The sequence below is a fragment of the Mchenga conophoros genome, linkage group LG4 (assembly GCF_057382185.1).
Source record: "Mchenga conophoros isolate Kocher_MC1m ecotype Shallow Benthic linkage group LG4, M_conophoros_male_GT1.1, whole genome shotgun sequence".
In the NCBI taxonomy this organism is placed as follows: Eukaryota; Metazoa; Chordata; class Actinopteri; order Cichliformes; family Cichlidae; genus Mchenga; species Mchenga conophoros.
This window is the reverse complement of record NC_140529.1, coordinates 23,193,057-23,208,721: the sequence shown is the minus strand read 5'-3', so window position 1 is coordinate 23,208,721 and position 15,665 is coordinate 23,193,057. Positions and strand designations below refer to the sequence as shown.

Sequence of the window (15,665 nt, the reverse complement as noted above, 5' to 3'; positions counted from 1 at the left end):
CATTTCTGCTGCCCTCTTGAAAATGACATTTTAATATCAAAAACACTTTTATCTGGATAAATAAAGCATATACAAAAATGATTTTGCCAAAAACTGAACGTATCTTTAGCCTTGTGACATCGTTCATGAGATGGATGGTTGACAGATTACAGCCCAAGAAGTCAGAGAGGCACTTTTATTGATATGTGACTGTTAATTTTGAAACTCATTTCTGCCAGACTGTGATGCACCTGAGACGAGTGCACAACACCAATTTACTTTAAAAACTGCCTTTGGCATCTTAGTGCTATATATCATATTTGGCTTGTCAAAGAAATGTAAAAAAAAAAAAAATAGCATATCAGATGTAATGCCTGCTGTCTTTGTATTTATGATGTGTGCAAATAATTTAGCTAAATATTAGCCTGAATTAATGAGCTAACTAGTTTTCTCCAAAATGGCACCTTTGGGTCAAAGTGAGTCAAATGTGTGGGCTAAGTTGAGCCACTCAGCCCTTCAAAAGCCACTGAAGTTAAATTAAATCTGAACTGCTAGAGAACCCATCGCTGATGACAACCAGAATATACTTTGCACCTGATTATAAACATATATTGATGCTACACATCTCACTTTTGGGGCAGTTAAATTCTGGTGGTAACTTTTTTTTCTTTTTATTCATTTGAGTGGCATTACTTTGTTTCAATCTCCGATAGTTTTGGTAACAGTATTCAATTTATTTAATCATTTTAATTTATGTTTTTATTTAATTTTGCTCAATAATGTCTCTGTTTTACTTGTTATTTTATTTTTTTAGGGGGGAGGTTTTCTTGTGTCTTGCATTTTTCATTAACATTAATTAATATAATCTTTCTTTGAACACCTGTACAGCTGAAAATCAGATTTTGTTGCACTGTACAATATATGTATGGTAGTGACAATAGATATATTCTATTCTATTCTATTCTATTCTATTCTATTCTTTAAATGCAATCAAAAGATATTGAAATTTAAACTTCATTTGATTGGTTTACTCATTCATTTAAATGGTCAGCTTACCCCCAGATGGTCCACTTATCCCTTAAGCTGATGCAAACTGAGCCACAGAGACACTTTTTCTCTAAGAAACCATATTTTTAAAACGTTTAAACAGTCTAAAAACTTTCACGGATGGTACTTACACATTCCTTTGTTTTCACAGGACTTTGTTTTCTTGATATGAAAAGATCCAGCTGTGTAAACTGTATTACATAGAGAATGGGCAGTACAGTACAGTCTTCAACCTCTGGTGACAATTTTGCAGCCTGATGTAACCATACAAAATCTGACCTTAACGCTAACACATGAAATGAAAACAAATTCGTTTGTCACATCAGATAAAAGTTTACTTCACAACACAGAGAATCAGAGGCACATTTTTTATACACTGTAATTTGAACACTTTTTTTTTTTACAGTTACAGTGGTTCAGAATAATCACAGATCAAAAGTAGCAATTTATTGTGAGTAACAGCTGATACAATTGATCCCATCCAGGAATTACAATATAAAATATGATGCGGCTTTTATTGGAAAATACTTACAAATGGAATGTGTCTACGGTTTCGACTTAATATTTACAAATGAGGTATCATTGGTATATCAACTGCAATGCACTGAGGAATGTCCTGCAACATCAAACTGTATGTAGCATTCAAAAGACTGGAAAATATGTAAATGCAGGCAAAGAGTATTACATTACTCCCAATGTCCTGTCAGATGTTGGTATTATGTCCGGCTTTGTCACGCAATAAATACACTTCTTTAATAATAATAATAAAAAAAATACCTGTTGTATTCAACAGAAACTATAAATATCACCTTTTCTTCTAATCTGTACATAAAGAATGTCAAAAACAGTTTAACGGTTATATATTTAAGCCATTAACTAAATTTGTCGTTTTCATATTAGCAGCACTATGTCCGTCTGAGCCTCAAAATACAACAAAACAGTGACAGTTCATGAGTGCTGCATGTCGTGTTGACTCCACTGAGGCAGAATGGACTTTGTCTCTCCCAGTACCCTGAGAACATTAGCCCTGTGGAAACAGTAAATGAGCATCTCTCCACAAAGAAGACTCTTGCTTAGTCCCAGCCAAAGTCCTGTCCACTCATCTGGTAGAAACGGTGGTTGAAGGGCCTGTAGAAATCTCTGAGTCTCTGCAGTACCTCAGAGGGGATCTGGGGATGAGGTCTGCCTTTAGACTTTCCGAGGCAGCGGGGTCTGCTGCTCCCCTCTGGCTTCTTCAAGCAGGGAAAACCTTTTGTCTGGTTGAAGTAGAAGTGCTTGTCTGAAACAACCCTTTTCAAACCCAGGAAGTCCTGAACTCGGCCCATCTCCCCAGCTGGATCAGACACCAGTCGTTCGCCGCTAACAAACAGAAACTGAGACAAAGGGAAGTACTGGAGCCAGTTCTCCAGGTGCTTGGCATAGAGGCCGATGCGCACAGCACTCCACGTGGTATCAATCAAACCTGTGGAGGAGTTTTTCAAAGCGAGGCTCTGGAAGGATGGAAGCCCTGGGTTCTTGGACAGCGTCTGGGTGTAGTCAGACACAGCCCTCGTCACCGGGTCCCTGACGACGACAATAAGCTTGGTTTGACAATTCATAGTGCAGATGCGACTTGGAGCTTCTTTGGTGACAAAGTAGCTGGGTGTCTTCTCCATAGTGATCTGCCCATCGAGTGTCCGAGGCATCAGGTTCCTAAATTAAAAAAGAAGAAACTGTCAGATAAATATTGACACAGTCTATTTCACTTCAGTACATCCAGCAGGTCTGGAGCTTAACTTCACTTGTTTTGATTTCTTGAAGTGTTTTTTTTTTTTTTTTTAAATTTGGCCACTTGAAGACATTATGTCCATATTCTGCTTACGTTATATGTCGAGCCAAGTTGTGTGAACCTGCTATGTTACATGTATTTAACTCAACAAAACACTCTTGATCCGGCTACACCACTAGTTTCTGAGCTACCACAATAAAGTTTCCATGTTTATAACTCAAAACCAGCACCACTTGCTGTTTTAATCCCATGCTACATTCAGCAAAAAGACCACTAAGAGATAATGTAAGAACATCACACACTGTTGCTATTAAAGCATCTCAAAATCTGTGTGATCAAAGCTTCAGACACTACTCTGTTAATGTTCGAGGGCCCCAGACAGCCCCTCCGGGTCTCACTGCAAGGTCTGCAGAACAGGACCATCCACTCACCACGGGCCCAGTGAGTCAAAACCACAAAGCCTCGAGAACCACTTAACAGCAATTTCCTACAGATTTCCACCCCCTCTTCTTCCTGCAAGAGCAAAATGCCCACCCCCTCACCATCACCTCCCCAATAGGTTCCAACAAGGACTCAAGCAGGCCAAAGTCTGCAGGAAGTGCGACCGGGATGGCGAGCTGCTGAGCTCAGCTAGTGTGTTAAACACATGGCAGTAATGAGGAGAGATGCTGGGTAGAATATACCAGTGGAAAGACTTGTGCTAAATTAGGTGTTACCGTGTTGGGGTGATAGATTTTGCATTATGATGCAAAATGTACCTTAAGCTTTAACCAGCGCTGTGACATCTAATCTGCTGATTTATCTTTCATGGCACCTGCTCTCCTGAGATGATTAAGCAAGTTTTTCTTCTTCTACTGATTTGATTTAAAACCATCGAGTCACAGCTGCATGAAACACCCTTGACTGATGCGGACTCCTCTTATTTCAGCAATATCTGGCCAACAGACAGTGAGGGAAAACATGGCGTTCAACAGGTCCAGCATTTATTCATGTGTTTACATTTAACATTGACAAACTGCCTGAGCCAGCATTGTGGTGGATTTGGATTTCGGAAACAAATTGTTTGCACGACAAATGGATGATGAGCAATGTTTAAAGCAGCAAATGAATCGCCTGCAGTTCATTTACCCAACACATCCTTTACTGTGTTACTGGAAACAGAGAGCGTTCATGTGGTTTCCCATAAAATAAACAAGTAATGGAGCATATGTGCTTTATTTGTTTCAGATTGCAAGTTTGCATTAACTCCAAATGTCAATGACAAAAGGCCATTCAGAAGTGTAGATGACATCCGAGGGGGGATTTGTTTTTCATTTTCCTGATTATTTTAATGAGTATTTGTAAAGTAACCGTGTATTAGTGCAATGTAGTAAAAATGCTTTTAATCAATTAGGAAAATAAACACTTTCAAATGGGTTTACTTGAGTAATGACAGTTGCATGCCCACATTATTTAAAGTGTTTCCTCTTTGATCTGAGGGAATTAAGGTTCAGCAAAGTTTCATGACTTCCCTTTCACGGAAACAAAGCAGCAGATGACTGTAGTCCATGCAAGTTCACTGACTTTACTTTTGCTCTTTAAAAACATATCTAATACAATATACCAGGGAAATATGAGAAAATGTACATCAAATGAAGAACAAGAAATAGGCTGTTGATATTTCACTCAAAATGAAGATCTTAACGCTTCAACAAAGTCAACCAAACACAGTAAAATCTCATTATAAGAACTTTTGACCACCTAGATAGGTTTTGTGCAATTGCATTAACCTTCTTCGTAAAAACAGTGCTCACACACGCTTCATTAAGCGTCATTAACCTCAACTGCTCATTAACGCAAACATATAATTGGCTGCGACTCAATGCGTTTAAGCATGCACACATGGTCAAGACTTGCAGAATTTCAAACTGAGCATCAGAACAGAGAAAAACGTTGATTTAAATGACTTTGAATAAAATATGGTTGTTGGTGCCAGACTGGCTGGCATTTCAGAAACTGCTCATCTACTGGGATTCTCCCACACAATCATCTCTAGGGTTGAAAAAAAAAGTGAGTGGCAGTTCTCTGGCTGAAAATGCCTCGTTGATGTGGCCAGACTGCTTTGAGCTGATCAGGAGGGAACAGCAACTCAAATAACCACTCACTACAACCAAGGCATGCAAAAGAGCATTTCTGAACAAACAACGTGTTGAACCTTGAAGGAAATGGGCTAAAGCAGCAGAAGACCACACCGATTCCTTTCCTGTCAGTTGAGAACAGGAACCCGATGCTGCAGTTTGCACAAGCTCGCCAAAACTGGACAATAAAAGATTGGAGAAAAAAAAGTTACCTAGTCTAATGAGTCTGAATTTGTGCTGTAACACTCAGATAGTAGGGTCAGAATTTGACATAAGCAACATGATAGCACTGATTCATCCTGCCTGTATCAACAGTTAGGGTTGCTGGCGGTAGATTGTTGGGACCCTTATTACTAATTAATTAAAAATGTCACAGACAAGTCCATCCCTTTATGACCACACTGTACTCATCTTCTGATGGTTCCTTCTAGCAGGATCACGTGAAATGTCACAAAACTCTAATCATGTCAAACTGGTTTCTTGGACATGACACTGGATTCACAGTACTCAAACAGCCTCTCAGGTCACCAGCTCCCAACCCAATAGAACATTTTTGGAATGTGGTGGAACGAGAGATTCCCATCATGGATGTACAGAGCCGACAAATCTTGGGCAACTGTTTGATACTGCCATGTCAACGTGGACCTAAATCTCTGAGGAGGTTTTCCAGAAACTTAGTAAATCTATGCCACAAAGAATTAAGTCAGCTCTAAAGTAAAAAGATGTGGTACTAACAAGGTGTTCCTGCTCATTTAACTCCTGATGGAAACTCTATTCTGTGGTTCAGTGTTTAGTTTGGTCTCTTATTTATGTAAAATGTTCTCTGTAGAAGTTTTAAGAGGAAACAAAGGTTAAAAGTGCACAATAAAGTACATGACTTTGAGTGAGAAGGAAACTTTTAGAGATTTGAGTCTTTCCTCTGCATTTAAAGTTAAGCCGTTTCAATCCATCCCCATTAAATGATCCCCATAATAAAAGACCATTAATTGATTACTATCCAATTTCAAGAGCTGCAAATGGCCTATCACTGCCTGCCCGTCCCCTGTTTATCTGTGTCTGATCAATACGTCTGTCTCTATATGACAGATTGTGCTCAGTGTGTGTCGCTGTGTGTATGACTGCTTTTTTGCACATGTGCATATTTGAGCACGGAGGTGTCAGTGAATACTGATGAGAAAATGAACATCTTTACACCCACAGTGTCCGTCTTCTGCTTTCTCATTCATAGTTTTGGATTTCTCCTTCACTTCTTCACATAAATGACACTTCTGTAATTGACCATAAGTTGTCTTTCCATATTCATGAATAGTTAATGAATTGTGACTTTACCCCCACTCTGCTCAGGTCCCTATCTCCCTCATCACAATCAGTCTCATTATCGGAGAATCGATAGAGGCCATTTTCTGTCATAAATCTGTCTGTATGTGGTGTCAGTATACTGTAAACAGATCAGGGACAATTAATCTGCAATAATATATGCTTTACATACACCTCTTTGATTTAGCTTAAGGGAAATGCCTTTTAGCCTACTATTGTTAACATTTAAATGTGCAAAGAGAAGAACTCAAACATGTTTTCTATTTAGCGTTGTATCGGAAAGACTTGCTGACTCGCCACTCTAGTCTGGAACTCCCTGCTGTTAAAAGGATGTAGTGCTTTTCCTCCCTGAAGTGCTCCAGAGCTGATTACTCTACTGATATGTTCGAGGGAGCCTGGATCATAAGATTAAATAACAACCCTGGCAACAAGGATGTGGCCAAGAGACTTCCTGCCCCCCAAGATTATGGGCTCTCCCGCTGAAGTGGGAGCCACATACTCCTGCGGCGCAGAAACAAAAGGTATTCTGCACAGAAGTGGAGCCGGAAAATCCAATTATCACGTCGGTTTGTCGATCTGAAATTCCATCAGTTATCACAGATACGCTACACACGGTCTTCCTGAAGGAGGCTTCTGCTTTGGCAGGCATCCACACCAAAAGGCCTTTTCAGCTGAGATCCAATTAAACAGGTGGTGAAAAATCAAGGCTATAAAAACGAGAGAGAGCATAAATGTCAAACTGAGGGAAACATTTCCCAACTGTGTCGCTATGCTCGAAGGGTGACAGAAGCAACCTGGAGGCAACGGAAAGTCTGTCAGTCTGACAGGATAAGTGTGGGAACCTTGATTTACAGCATCATGTCTGGATGAAACATATGTTGCTATTCCCCTCTGACCAAGCTAAGGTGGGCTAAACCAGTACACACAAGAGTGTGGGGCAAATCTCATCTAGCTACAAGGAAGTGAACACATACAGCAGGAGGCATTATTGTCTCTAGGATACAAAGTGCAGTTTTTCCCTTGCTATCGCCATGTTTGAGACCTAAAAGTGTCACACATCAAAGTTGGAAAAGAACATAAGCTGATGTGTAGAAAGTGAAACATTGAATGAGAAAGTGTGGAGCAGAAACTTTACAAATAGTATTGCGTATGTGTGTGTGTTACCACTGAAGTGACTTTCAACCAGACACAAACACACTAAACACCTCTGCAAGTGTCAGTCACAGGACCACTGGATGGTTTGATCACAATTGGAACCCAGCTGCGAGAAAAAACTGTTGCCACCCTCTAGTTTTAATTGCATTGGATGATGTTTTCCTCTACAAAGTAATGGAGTTAGTAAATGGTTTTCTCTGCATGAGGTTGGCTGAAGTGCAACACTTCCACAGAGACCAGAGTGTGAGTGTGTGGGTGGAAAGGAGTTAAAATCACACACATACATGGGAAGGGGGGAGTCCATCTATAAAGGAATTACTTTATGCAGGTCGATGCCCAATTAAAGACTGAATGTCCAGTTATAATTAGGAGTCCTGACAGGATGTGAAGTCCGTGATGCTTTGCTGGGAAGTTGGCGCCCACATGGGCAGAATTCTCACTGGGGGGAGAATCTGGGTTTGAATCTATCAGCAAGCGAAGGTCTTCGCATGTTCTCAGCGTGCCTGCATGGGGGTATCCAGCTTCCTCCCACAGTACGAAGACATGCAGCTTGTGGGGATAGGTTAATCGGATAATCCAAATTGTCACTAGGTGTGAATGTGCGAGTGAATGAGAGTGCGAATGGTTGTCTGTCCCTGTGTGTTGGCCCTGCGACAGACTGGCGACCTGTCCAGGGTGTACCCTGCCTGTCGCCCTATGACAGCTGGGATAGGCTCCAGCGACCCTGAAAAGGATAAGCGGAAGCAAATGGATGGATGGAATTAAGGTGGATGAGTTTAAACACTTGAGGTCAATCATCCAAATTAAAGGTCATTGCGCAAGAGAGCTGAAGAACAGAATGCAGGCAGGAGGGTGGAGTGGGTGGCGATGAGTGTCGGGGTGATTTGTTACAGAAGGTCCACAAGTTGGTAGTGAGACCTGATATGATGTTTTATTTGGACATGATGGGGCTGCCAAAAAAGGGCTGAGCTCGAGTTGGCAGAGCTGAAGAGCATGCTCTGATTTTCTTTGGGCATCCTTACAGTATTAGAAATGAGTATATCAGAAGGACAGCCCAGGTTGAGGACTTTGGAGACAAAGTTGAGTAGAGGCAAGGCTTAGATTGATTGGACACAGGCAGAGTAGGGATAGTGGATATACTGGACAAAGGATGCTTAATATGGAGCCGCCAGACAGGAGGAAGACCAGAAGAAAGATTCATAAATGCAGTGAAGGAGGACATGCAGAGAGTTGCTGTGATCTTCTAAATTAGCAAATGTTAGCATGCTAACACCCTGCGCTAAGGCGGTGAAAACTCTATAATTATTAAATCAGCATGTTAACATTGTCATAAATATGTAAACAGGGATTTTTAATAATCAAGACAGATTTTGCTGAAGTTTGATGAACCCGGGAGCTAAAAGAGAAAATTGTGAGTGTGTCTCTGTTGTTGTTCATCTCTTATGAGAATCAGATACATACTTTTCTTTTATAGATCTGGATTCATTCAAACCCTTTAAACATCGAAGCTATGTGGTAAAACATAGTCTTTTCAAATTTCCCAGGAGCCATATTATTGTGTTTCCATTGGATACTCTCGTGTTTTTTCAGGCTCACGCTATTCTTTTCTGGAAATGGTTGCCTGACTGAACATGACTACCAAGCATTTGAAACATTTAATTTTGGCCCAAACTATTATTTCTTCAAAAAGTACTTTTCTCACCAGCTAACTGCAGCATAGAGCTGAGGGGGGGAAAAAAGACAAGACAGAAACCTCCCCAAGATTTTACAGGCGCCCCATAATGGATTACAAAGCACCCCAAATTATTATAATTCTCACCATATGAAGTGTGAATGTGGCTATTTTCAAACCTTATAATACCACCTAGACTTAAGTCCAGCCAAAACCTGGCACCATTAAAACACACTACAACCCAACACTACAGAGACCACTTCCTGGCCTGTTACACCAATCAGCCATGTTCAGTGTCTAAGGCTAATGGCCTGAGGGCTGTACACAGAATGAGGTGTTGAGAAAATCACCCTCACTCTGGAAAACGTTCCCCCGTGGACGTGCATTAGGCTCCACTTTCACCATTTCAGCTGTCAAAAATCCAAACTGACAGGGTAAGTGCCTGAATCTCCCCTCTCGGATAATACTGAGATAAAGCATGCACAAAGCACAGGATGACTTTGGAACAATCCAAACTGTACCATTAGTTCCTTAAGTATTTAGACAGCGACATAACTTTTGTTATTTGGACTCAGGGCGAGCACATGCAAAAGGGGGGCTATGCATAGAAATGGTTGTAAATCCTAAAAAGCAATGATTTTGTTAAACCACAAAATTATAGTGTGTCATTGTCCAGATACTTATGGACTTAACTGTGGCTATATCTTGTCTTATTTATACTTCAAATAATATTAAAGATATAAGTTGTTAAATGATGTGCACACAAATCTGTCCCAGCTGACTAAAGTGCCTGAAAATATCTTATTTTTTTTTCAGCTGAACGGATTATACTTGACATATAGGTTTGCAAACCTTCAGTGACAGCAGTTACATTATTGTGCATAGAAGACGCTAACATGTCTGCAAACACGTAATGAAAACTGAAAGAACTGCGATGCAAACCGTAAACAGAGAATGTTCACATTCGAAGAAAGGATTGACTCCGGTGCTGCAGCCAATACATTTGAAAAGGTGCAACTTTTACTTTGAAGGCAACTTCTAGTTTGTGTTGCTGTTTTCACAGCTTCGCTACAGCTCTGAGGATTGTTGATGAGTGTTTGCAGACCACTTGGCGTTTTCCATGCAAATTACCAGCAGTTGTGGCGTTCTGCTGGCAACCAAAGCAACTGCAAGGAGGTCTGTGCCAACTGGTTGGGGTTGCTGGTGGTTGCTATGGGTCACCAACCAGAGCTCTAGGCCTATGTAGAGTTTAGCGCTAGATTCCATCGTGCCTGCCATCAGCCTGCAGCAACTGGTTGGAGAATACACATTTTCCCCCTCTTAAAAGGCCGGTGTGAACGGGGTCTTATTCACTTGACCCTACAGCAACACATGTTGATGTGACATTGTGAGCAGCCATGTCTCTCCAAAACCTCAGCCTGTGGGAAAACACGCCTTTGGCTCCTTTGATCTATGACCTCATTAAACACTTTTCTGATGAGTTTGTGGGCTCAGATGCAAATTTCAAGTCTTACCTAATAGAACGTGACATTCACTTTGTAATTTAAAGTCTCCATGAGAGTCCAAAAGGAGGATAAAGCAGGGTACGGTTTGGAGCTGCCATCCTCACCACGCACAAGTGAAGTCTGATGGTGGCAGTGAGAGCGCCCAGCTTAAGGCTTCAAGCCAGCATTTCATTAACCAATGGGTGACCGCACTGTGGTTGCGTCCATTTTTTATATACAATCAGCTAAAATTTAAGGAAGTGGTCACACTAAAATGAATCTAAGGCGATTTTAAATGACTTGGATGCAGTTCGTTCATCCTGCAAATGTTTTGCCTGAATATTACCCTTGTTTCTGGCGTGAGACAATATTGATGTTTTAGGCTTCATTGCTGCTGACGTTTATAAATTTTTGGTTGTCGTCGTACTTTATTTTCACCAGCTGTATTTTTGTATAGTTAATTTGTGTATTATTCTGTTTATATTTGTGCATGTGGTCTAGTTTATGCAACTTAGTTGATTGCACTGCTGTCTTTTTTGGCTAGGACTCTCATCGTCAGGATTTCCAGAGTAACTAAAGCTGAAATATAACAGTAATCTAAAATAAATAAATAAAAAGAGACATTTAAAATGTGCAGATATGTATATTTTAATGGTTATGCTAGAAAAATCAAGGGATAAAATTAAATTTTGGTGCTGGTGTAAATGCTGATTATACGTTTTAAAGTAATAAAATCAAATGTGTATATCAGTCTGACCCCATAAAGATCGGCATGTCCTCCTCTTATTTTGATCTGTTGTCATCTATTTCCAGTCTTGTTTGCATAAATCCATTTCTGATGTAATTTTTAGCAGAGCTGGCATTTTTGCTTGCCCTTGTGCTGTTACCCTTAATGGATTTATACCATGTTTTAATTGCAATCCAATCAGGCATGGCCTGCGGTGTCAAGACTACAGGTCAGCTAATTGATAACCTTGTAAAATATTGATGAGCCATGAGAACTTGAGTTTTTCCTCAAACAGAAATGAAGAAGTAATCTTTCTAAAAAGAGTTTGTTCTTCTACAAGATGAGAAATAAATGCGCTCACTTTGACGTCATCAGACAGAATTTAATCATTACTCACTCCAGGCCTCATCACTGTGACAAAGCCGTGACAATTACAACTATTGTGCCATGGAAAGCTGAGGTTTTTCAGCTTTCTGCGGTGGCTCTTAAGTCCCATATGAAACCCATCACTCTGTGAAGTCTCTTTAAAGCCGTAAAACAACACAGAAAACCGTTAAATCTTTGCCTTATTTTCAATGCACTATTTGTGGCTTTTCCATTCCCGTAATGGGCTCGTATGCACACATGCAAACGAGAGAACGGCATGAAGAGACAGACAGGGCGGAGAGGGAAAGAGAGCGGAGACTGACTTGATCGCTCAGATAAAAGCAATGGAAAACACACATGCATGAGGTCTGAGCTTGTCTTCGAGAAGACAGTGCTGTTGGAACAACACGCACGGGAGGGTACTTCTGTCTGCTGAATCTATGAAGTGTCTCCAGCATGCAGATCGCCCCTGGTTTCATCCAACATCTGACAGCAATGACTCAAATATGACAGATTACAACCCTCATCCATCTGCTACAGTCGCCTTTGGTTTGTGCTTATTTCTCCATCCAGGAAAGAGAGCAGACTATGACAGTGCACAAATTGCTTTCAGATATGCAAGTGTGTGACCATGTATCTTGGCAAGCGGCTGTTTGTTACTTATAAAATCGTGACTCGTCTGTAAAAATAATCAACAGCAGTTCCAACGCATCATTTTTTTTTCATGGGGATTATGGCAGATATATAAGCACGCAAAGGTCATATTTGTCTGAAGGAAAAGATTCAGGATTAAAGCGGTTTATCATCACTTTATCACCTATGATATGGATAAATAAGTGCTGTGGTAATATTAAATGGATGATCCGGAGGAATATCTACAGCAATCGGTTCTCTATCTTATGAGATGAGATGAGACAGAGAACTTCAGAAAGATTAAATGTCAAAGCAGGGGTTGCGTTTTCAGAGCCTGTCTTAAACTCCTGCTTTACACTGCATTGAGTGTGTGCGTGTGTGTGTGTGTCACATCCAGATGTGACAGAGAGTTGACCCTGTGACTGACAGTCAGATGAGGAGGACTTGCTTGTTCCACATGGATAAGTTCCTTCTGTCACTGACTCTCTCTCTCACACACACACACACACACACACACACACACACACACACACACACACACACACACACACACACGCACACACACACACACACACACACACACACACACACACACACACACACACAAAATGCTGCTGTCTACAACTTCCAGCGGCTTCTTTGTGGGTCACTGCAGATGACAGCAAACAGATTTGCTCAATTTTTGCGATTCAGTGACAACAGCGGAATCATCTTTCAGTGATTTCATCCGGTATCATGTTGCTGCTGTCGCTCTCCATTGTTGCATTAATCCTTCCAACTTTTCTCCGCCTCAACTTTCAGTGAAGTTCACTTCTTTAAAAAAAATCACAGCAAAAGACAAAACCATAATTCACATTCACGTTCTGATACTGTGAATGTGAACAAATGCAGGTATTATCAGTTATATCCATGCAGAACTCCCATTTAATCTCTTAAACACTTACAGGTGATCACTTTACTGTAATTACACCTCTTAACTTGGCTACACTTTGAAAAATGTTCATGTTGCATGTGGTGACTTAGATTTGTCGTTGGGTTTAGGCGATATTACTGCACGACTGATCTACCTTTTACAGGCCGTGTTTTTACAGGCCGTGTTAGTGGCAGTGCTGTGTTACACCATTAAGGCCTAACAGCTTTACAGCACAAGTCAGCCTAATTAAAACACACATAAAAAAATGCCCCGGAAACACCAGTTTGGCCACAGGTATTTTCACATTCTGCTATTCTGAAGGGAGAGTGAGGAGAAGAGAAGCAAGGAGAGAAGGAGAAAGTCACAAGGAAGAATCTGGGGAGAAGGATGAGTTGTAAATGTGGCATGGAGAGACAGAGGATAGGTAACATAGTGCTTAAGATTGCTAACATACATACGGTATATATGAGTGTTTGTGTGTGCACAGAGAAAAAGTGAGAGAGAGGAAATTTAACGGCATGCTAAAATTATCAGTGGTGAAACCGTTTCCATGTGTCCTTATGTTCCCTATTAAAAGGCAGCAAAGGGGGTTTAGAAAATAAGGCAAAGGAAGATTAAATTACACCATCTTGCTATCAAAGTGCCTGTTATTCATGATCCTTACCCTGTCAAACCTCTGTGTAGTTATGACACCTTTCTTGCTTAAAGGTCCCCAAATGGCACTGTGTTCTCACACGCTGCTCAGCTGGGATCATGTCCAGAAGCTCGTAGAACATATGGAGATGATCAGGACCAGCTTCACGGACAAATAAATCCTTCTTTAGGGCCTTAACTACACCCAAATGAGGGCTCTGGTCAGCCTGGCCACCCCAAATCATGTGCTGTCAGTATGACAGTAGCATTTTATGTGCCTTTTGTAAAGGAACTGTGCGATCACATTAACTAAGATCATCACTCAGTGTTTGCTCTCCTTGTCAATCAGATTTTTGTGTTTTTGCTTTTTTAAAATTCTCTAATTCAATTCAATTTCATGTTATTTATATAGCTCCAAATCACCCCAAGGTGCTTTATATGGTATATGATGAGGTATTTGCTGTAGATTTTACATGTTAGAGTAATCGATGTGATGTTTGCATGGGTTCTTTGTGGCTCTGTTGCAGAGCAAAAAGGGGAACACTATACAGGATGTCATGCTGAAGTGAATAAATGGTGTTTAGATGACTGTCAAGATGATGAAACGCTCCTCTGGGACCTCACTAGCCCTTTTGATCTAGAGCAGCACAAGAGAGGGAGCATTGTCTAAAGCTGATCCGAATCTATCAACCAGCCAATGCATTGCTGTCTCTTCTATTGACGGAGGAAATCAGCACATCTGCACAGGTGATAAGATGTCAGCAAAAACATCAGTGCTGCTCAGCTGACCCTTTACCCTTACAGCATATACAATCCTGCATTGGCCCGCATGACATCCAAATATGCAATCGTGTTCAAACTTTTTCCAAATAAACCCGTCAGATTCACTTATAAAGAGCTCTTATAAAGAGTTTTTACAGCAGACACCCTGTGTCGTTTTAAAGTTTTGGACTGCCTACGATGGTCCACGATTTACAGTTTTTACATTTTATGATTTGCGGTCAAACCTGGGCTAAAAGCCAGCCACATTCTGTATGAGTGGATTCGTGCGTTCATCCTTACCTGTACCACTCCAGCCCTTTATCGTAAAACCTGTCGAAGAAGTGCGGCTCCGCGCCGAACGCTCTCACGTCCGGGTGGATGCGGAGAAACTCCAGCAGGGCGCGTGTCCCTCCCTTCTTCACGCCGATTATAATCGCCTGCGGAAACCTTTTGGTCCCGAAAGTGTTGGACACGGGGATGCCGTTGCTCTGGACAGTCTCCTTTTCGCTGTCCAGCGTATTCTGTGACGGCTCAGCCGGAGCGTCCTCGGAGCCTGTGCGGTTCCGCTGAAACGGCGCATCGGGGAAGAGACGCCGGGGTGGCCGCAGATCGTCCAAAATGTCATAGTCCAAGTCTGAAGTTTCTTGTCTGTATGCAGCTCTTGGAGCCGAATCACAAAATCCGGTGAGGCAGTAGAAGAAGTAGGTGAAGATTAGGACCATGGTGAAAAAGACCGAGACTTTGGACAGCGCCTTCCCAAAGTTGACCCTGAATCTGCATCCACTACATCCCATGAGTTGATCTCCTGCTCGATGCCAAAGGGCCAAAGCGGTGACAGCATGCTTCTTTTTGTTCCCTACATGGATCAGAGTTCGAGCTTAAATGTTCTTTGGAGAACCTGTTGCGCAAAGCTGATCCATCACACGGGGAGCTTCTCTCAGCAGTGGAGTGGCACAGTGGACTTGTCAGAAGTTACATTCATAATTCAGAAAAGAGCTACTAAAGATGTCCTCTGATCATTTTGAATCGTTTGTCCTTTAAAACTCAGTTAGCTGAGACTTTCCAGCTTGTTGTGTCTGTGCGCTCTAGGGT

At 41.3% G+C, this 15,665-nt stretch overlaps 1 protein-coding gene across 1 annotated transcript; it reads right to left on the bottom strand.

Moving 5' to 3' along the window:
- Window positions 1-1,345: 1,345 nt before the first annotated feature.
- On the bottom strand, window positions 1,346-15,657 carry LOC146576075 (heparan sulfate glucosamine 3-O-sulfotransferase 6-like). Its single transcript, XM_085272624.1, has 2 exons — window positions 14,874-15,657; window positions 1,346-2,718 (listed from the first exon to the last, which is right to left on the bottom strand). The coding sequence occupies exons 1-2, from the start codon at window positions 15,365-15,367 to the stop codon at window positions 2,100-2,102; spliced, it is 1,113 nt and encodes a 370-aa protein (XP_085128750.1). The 5' UTR covers window positions 15,368-15,657; the 3' UTR covers window positions 1,346-2,099.
- Between the last annotated feature and the right edge of the window lie 8 nt (window positions 15,658-15,665).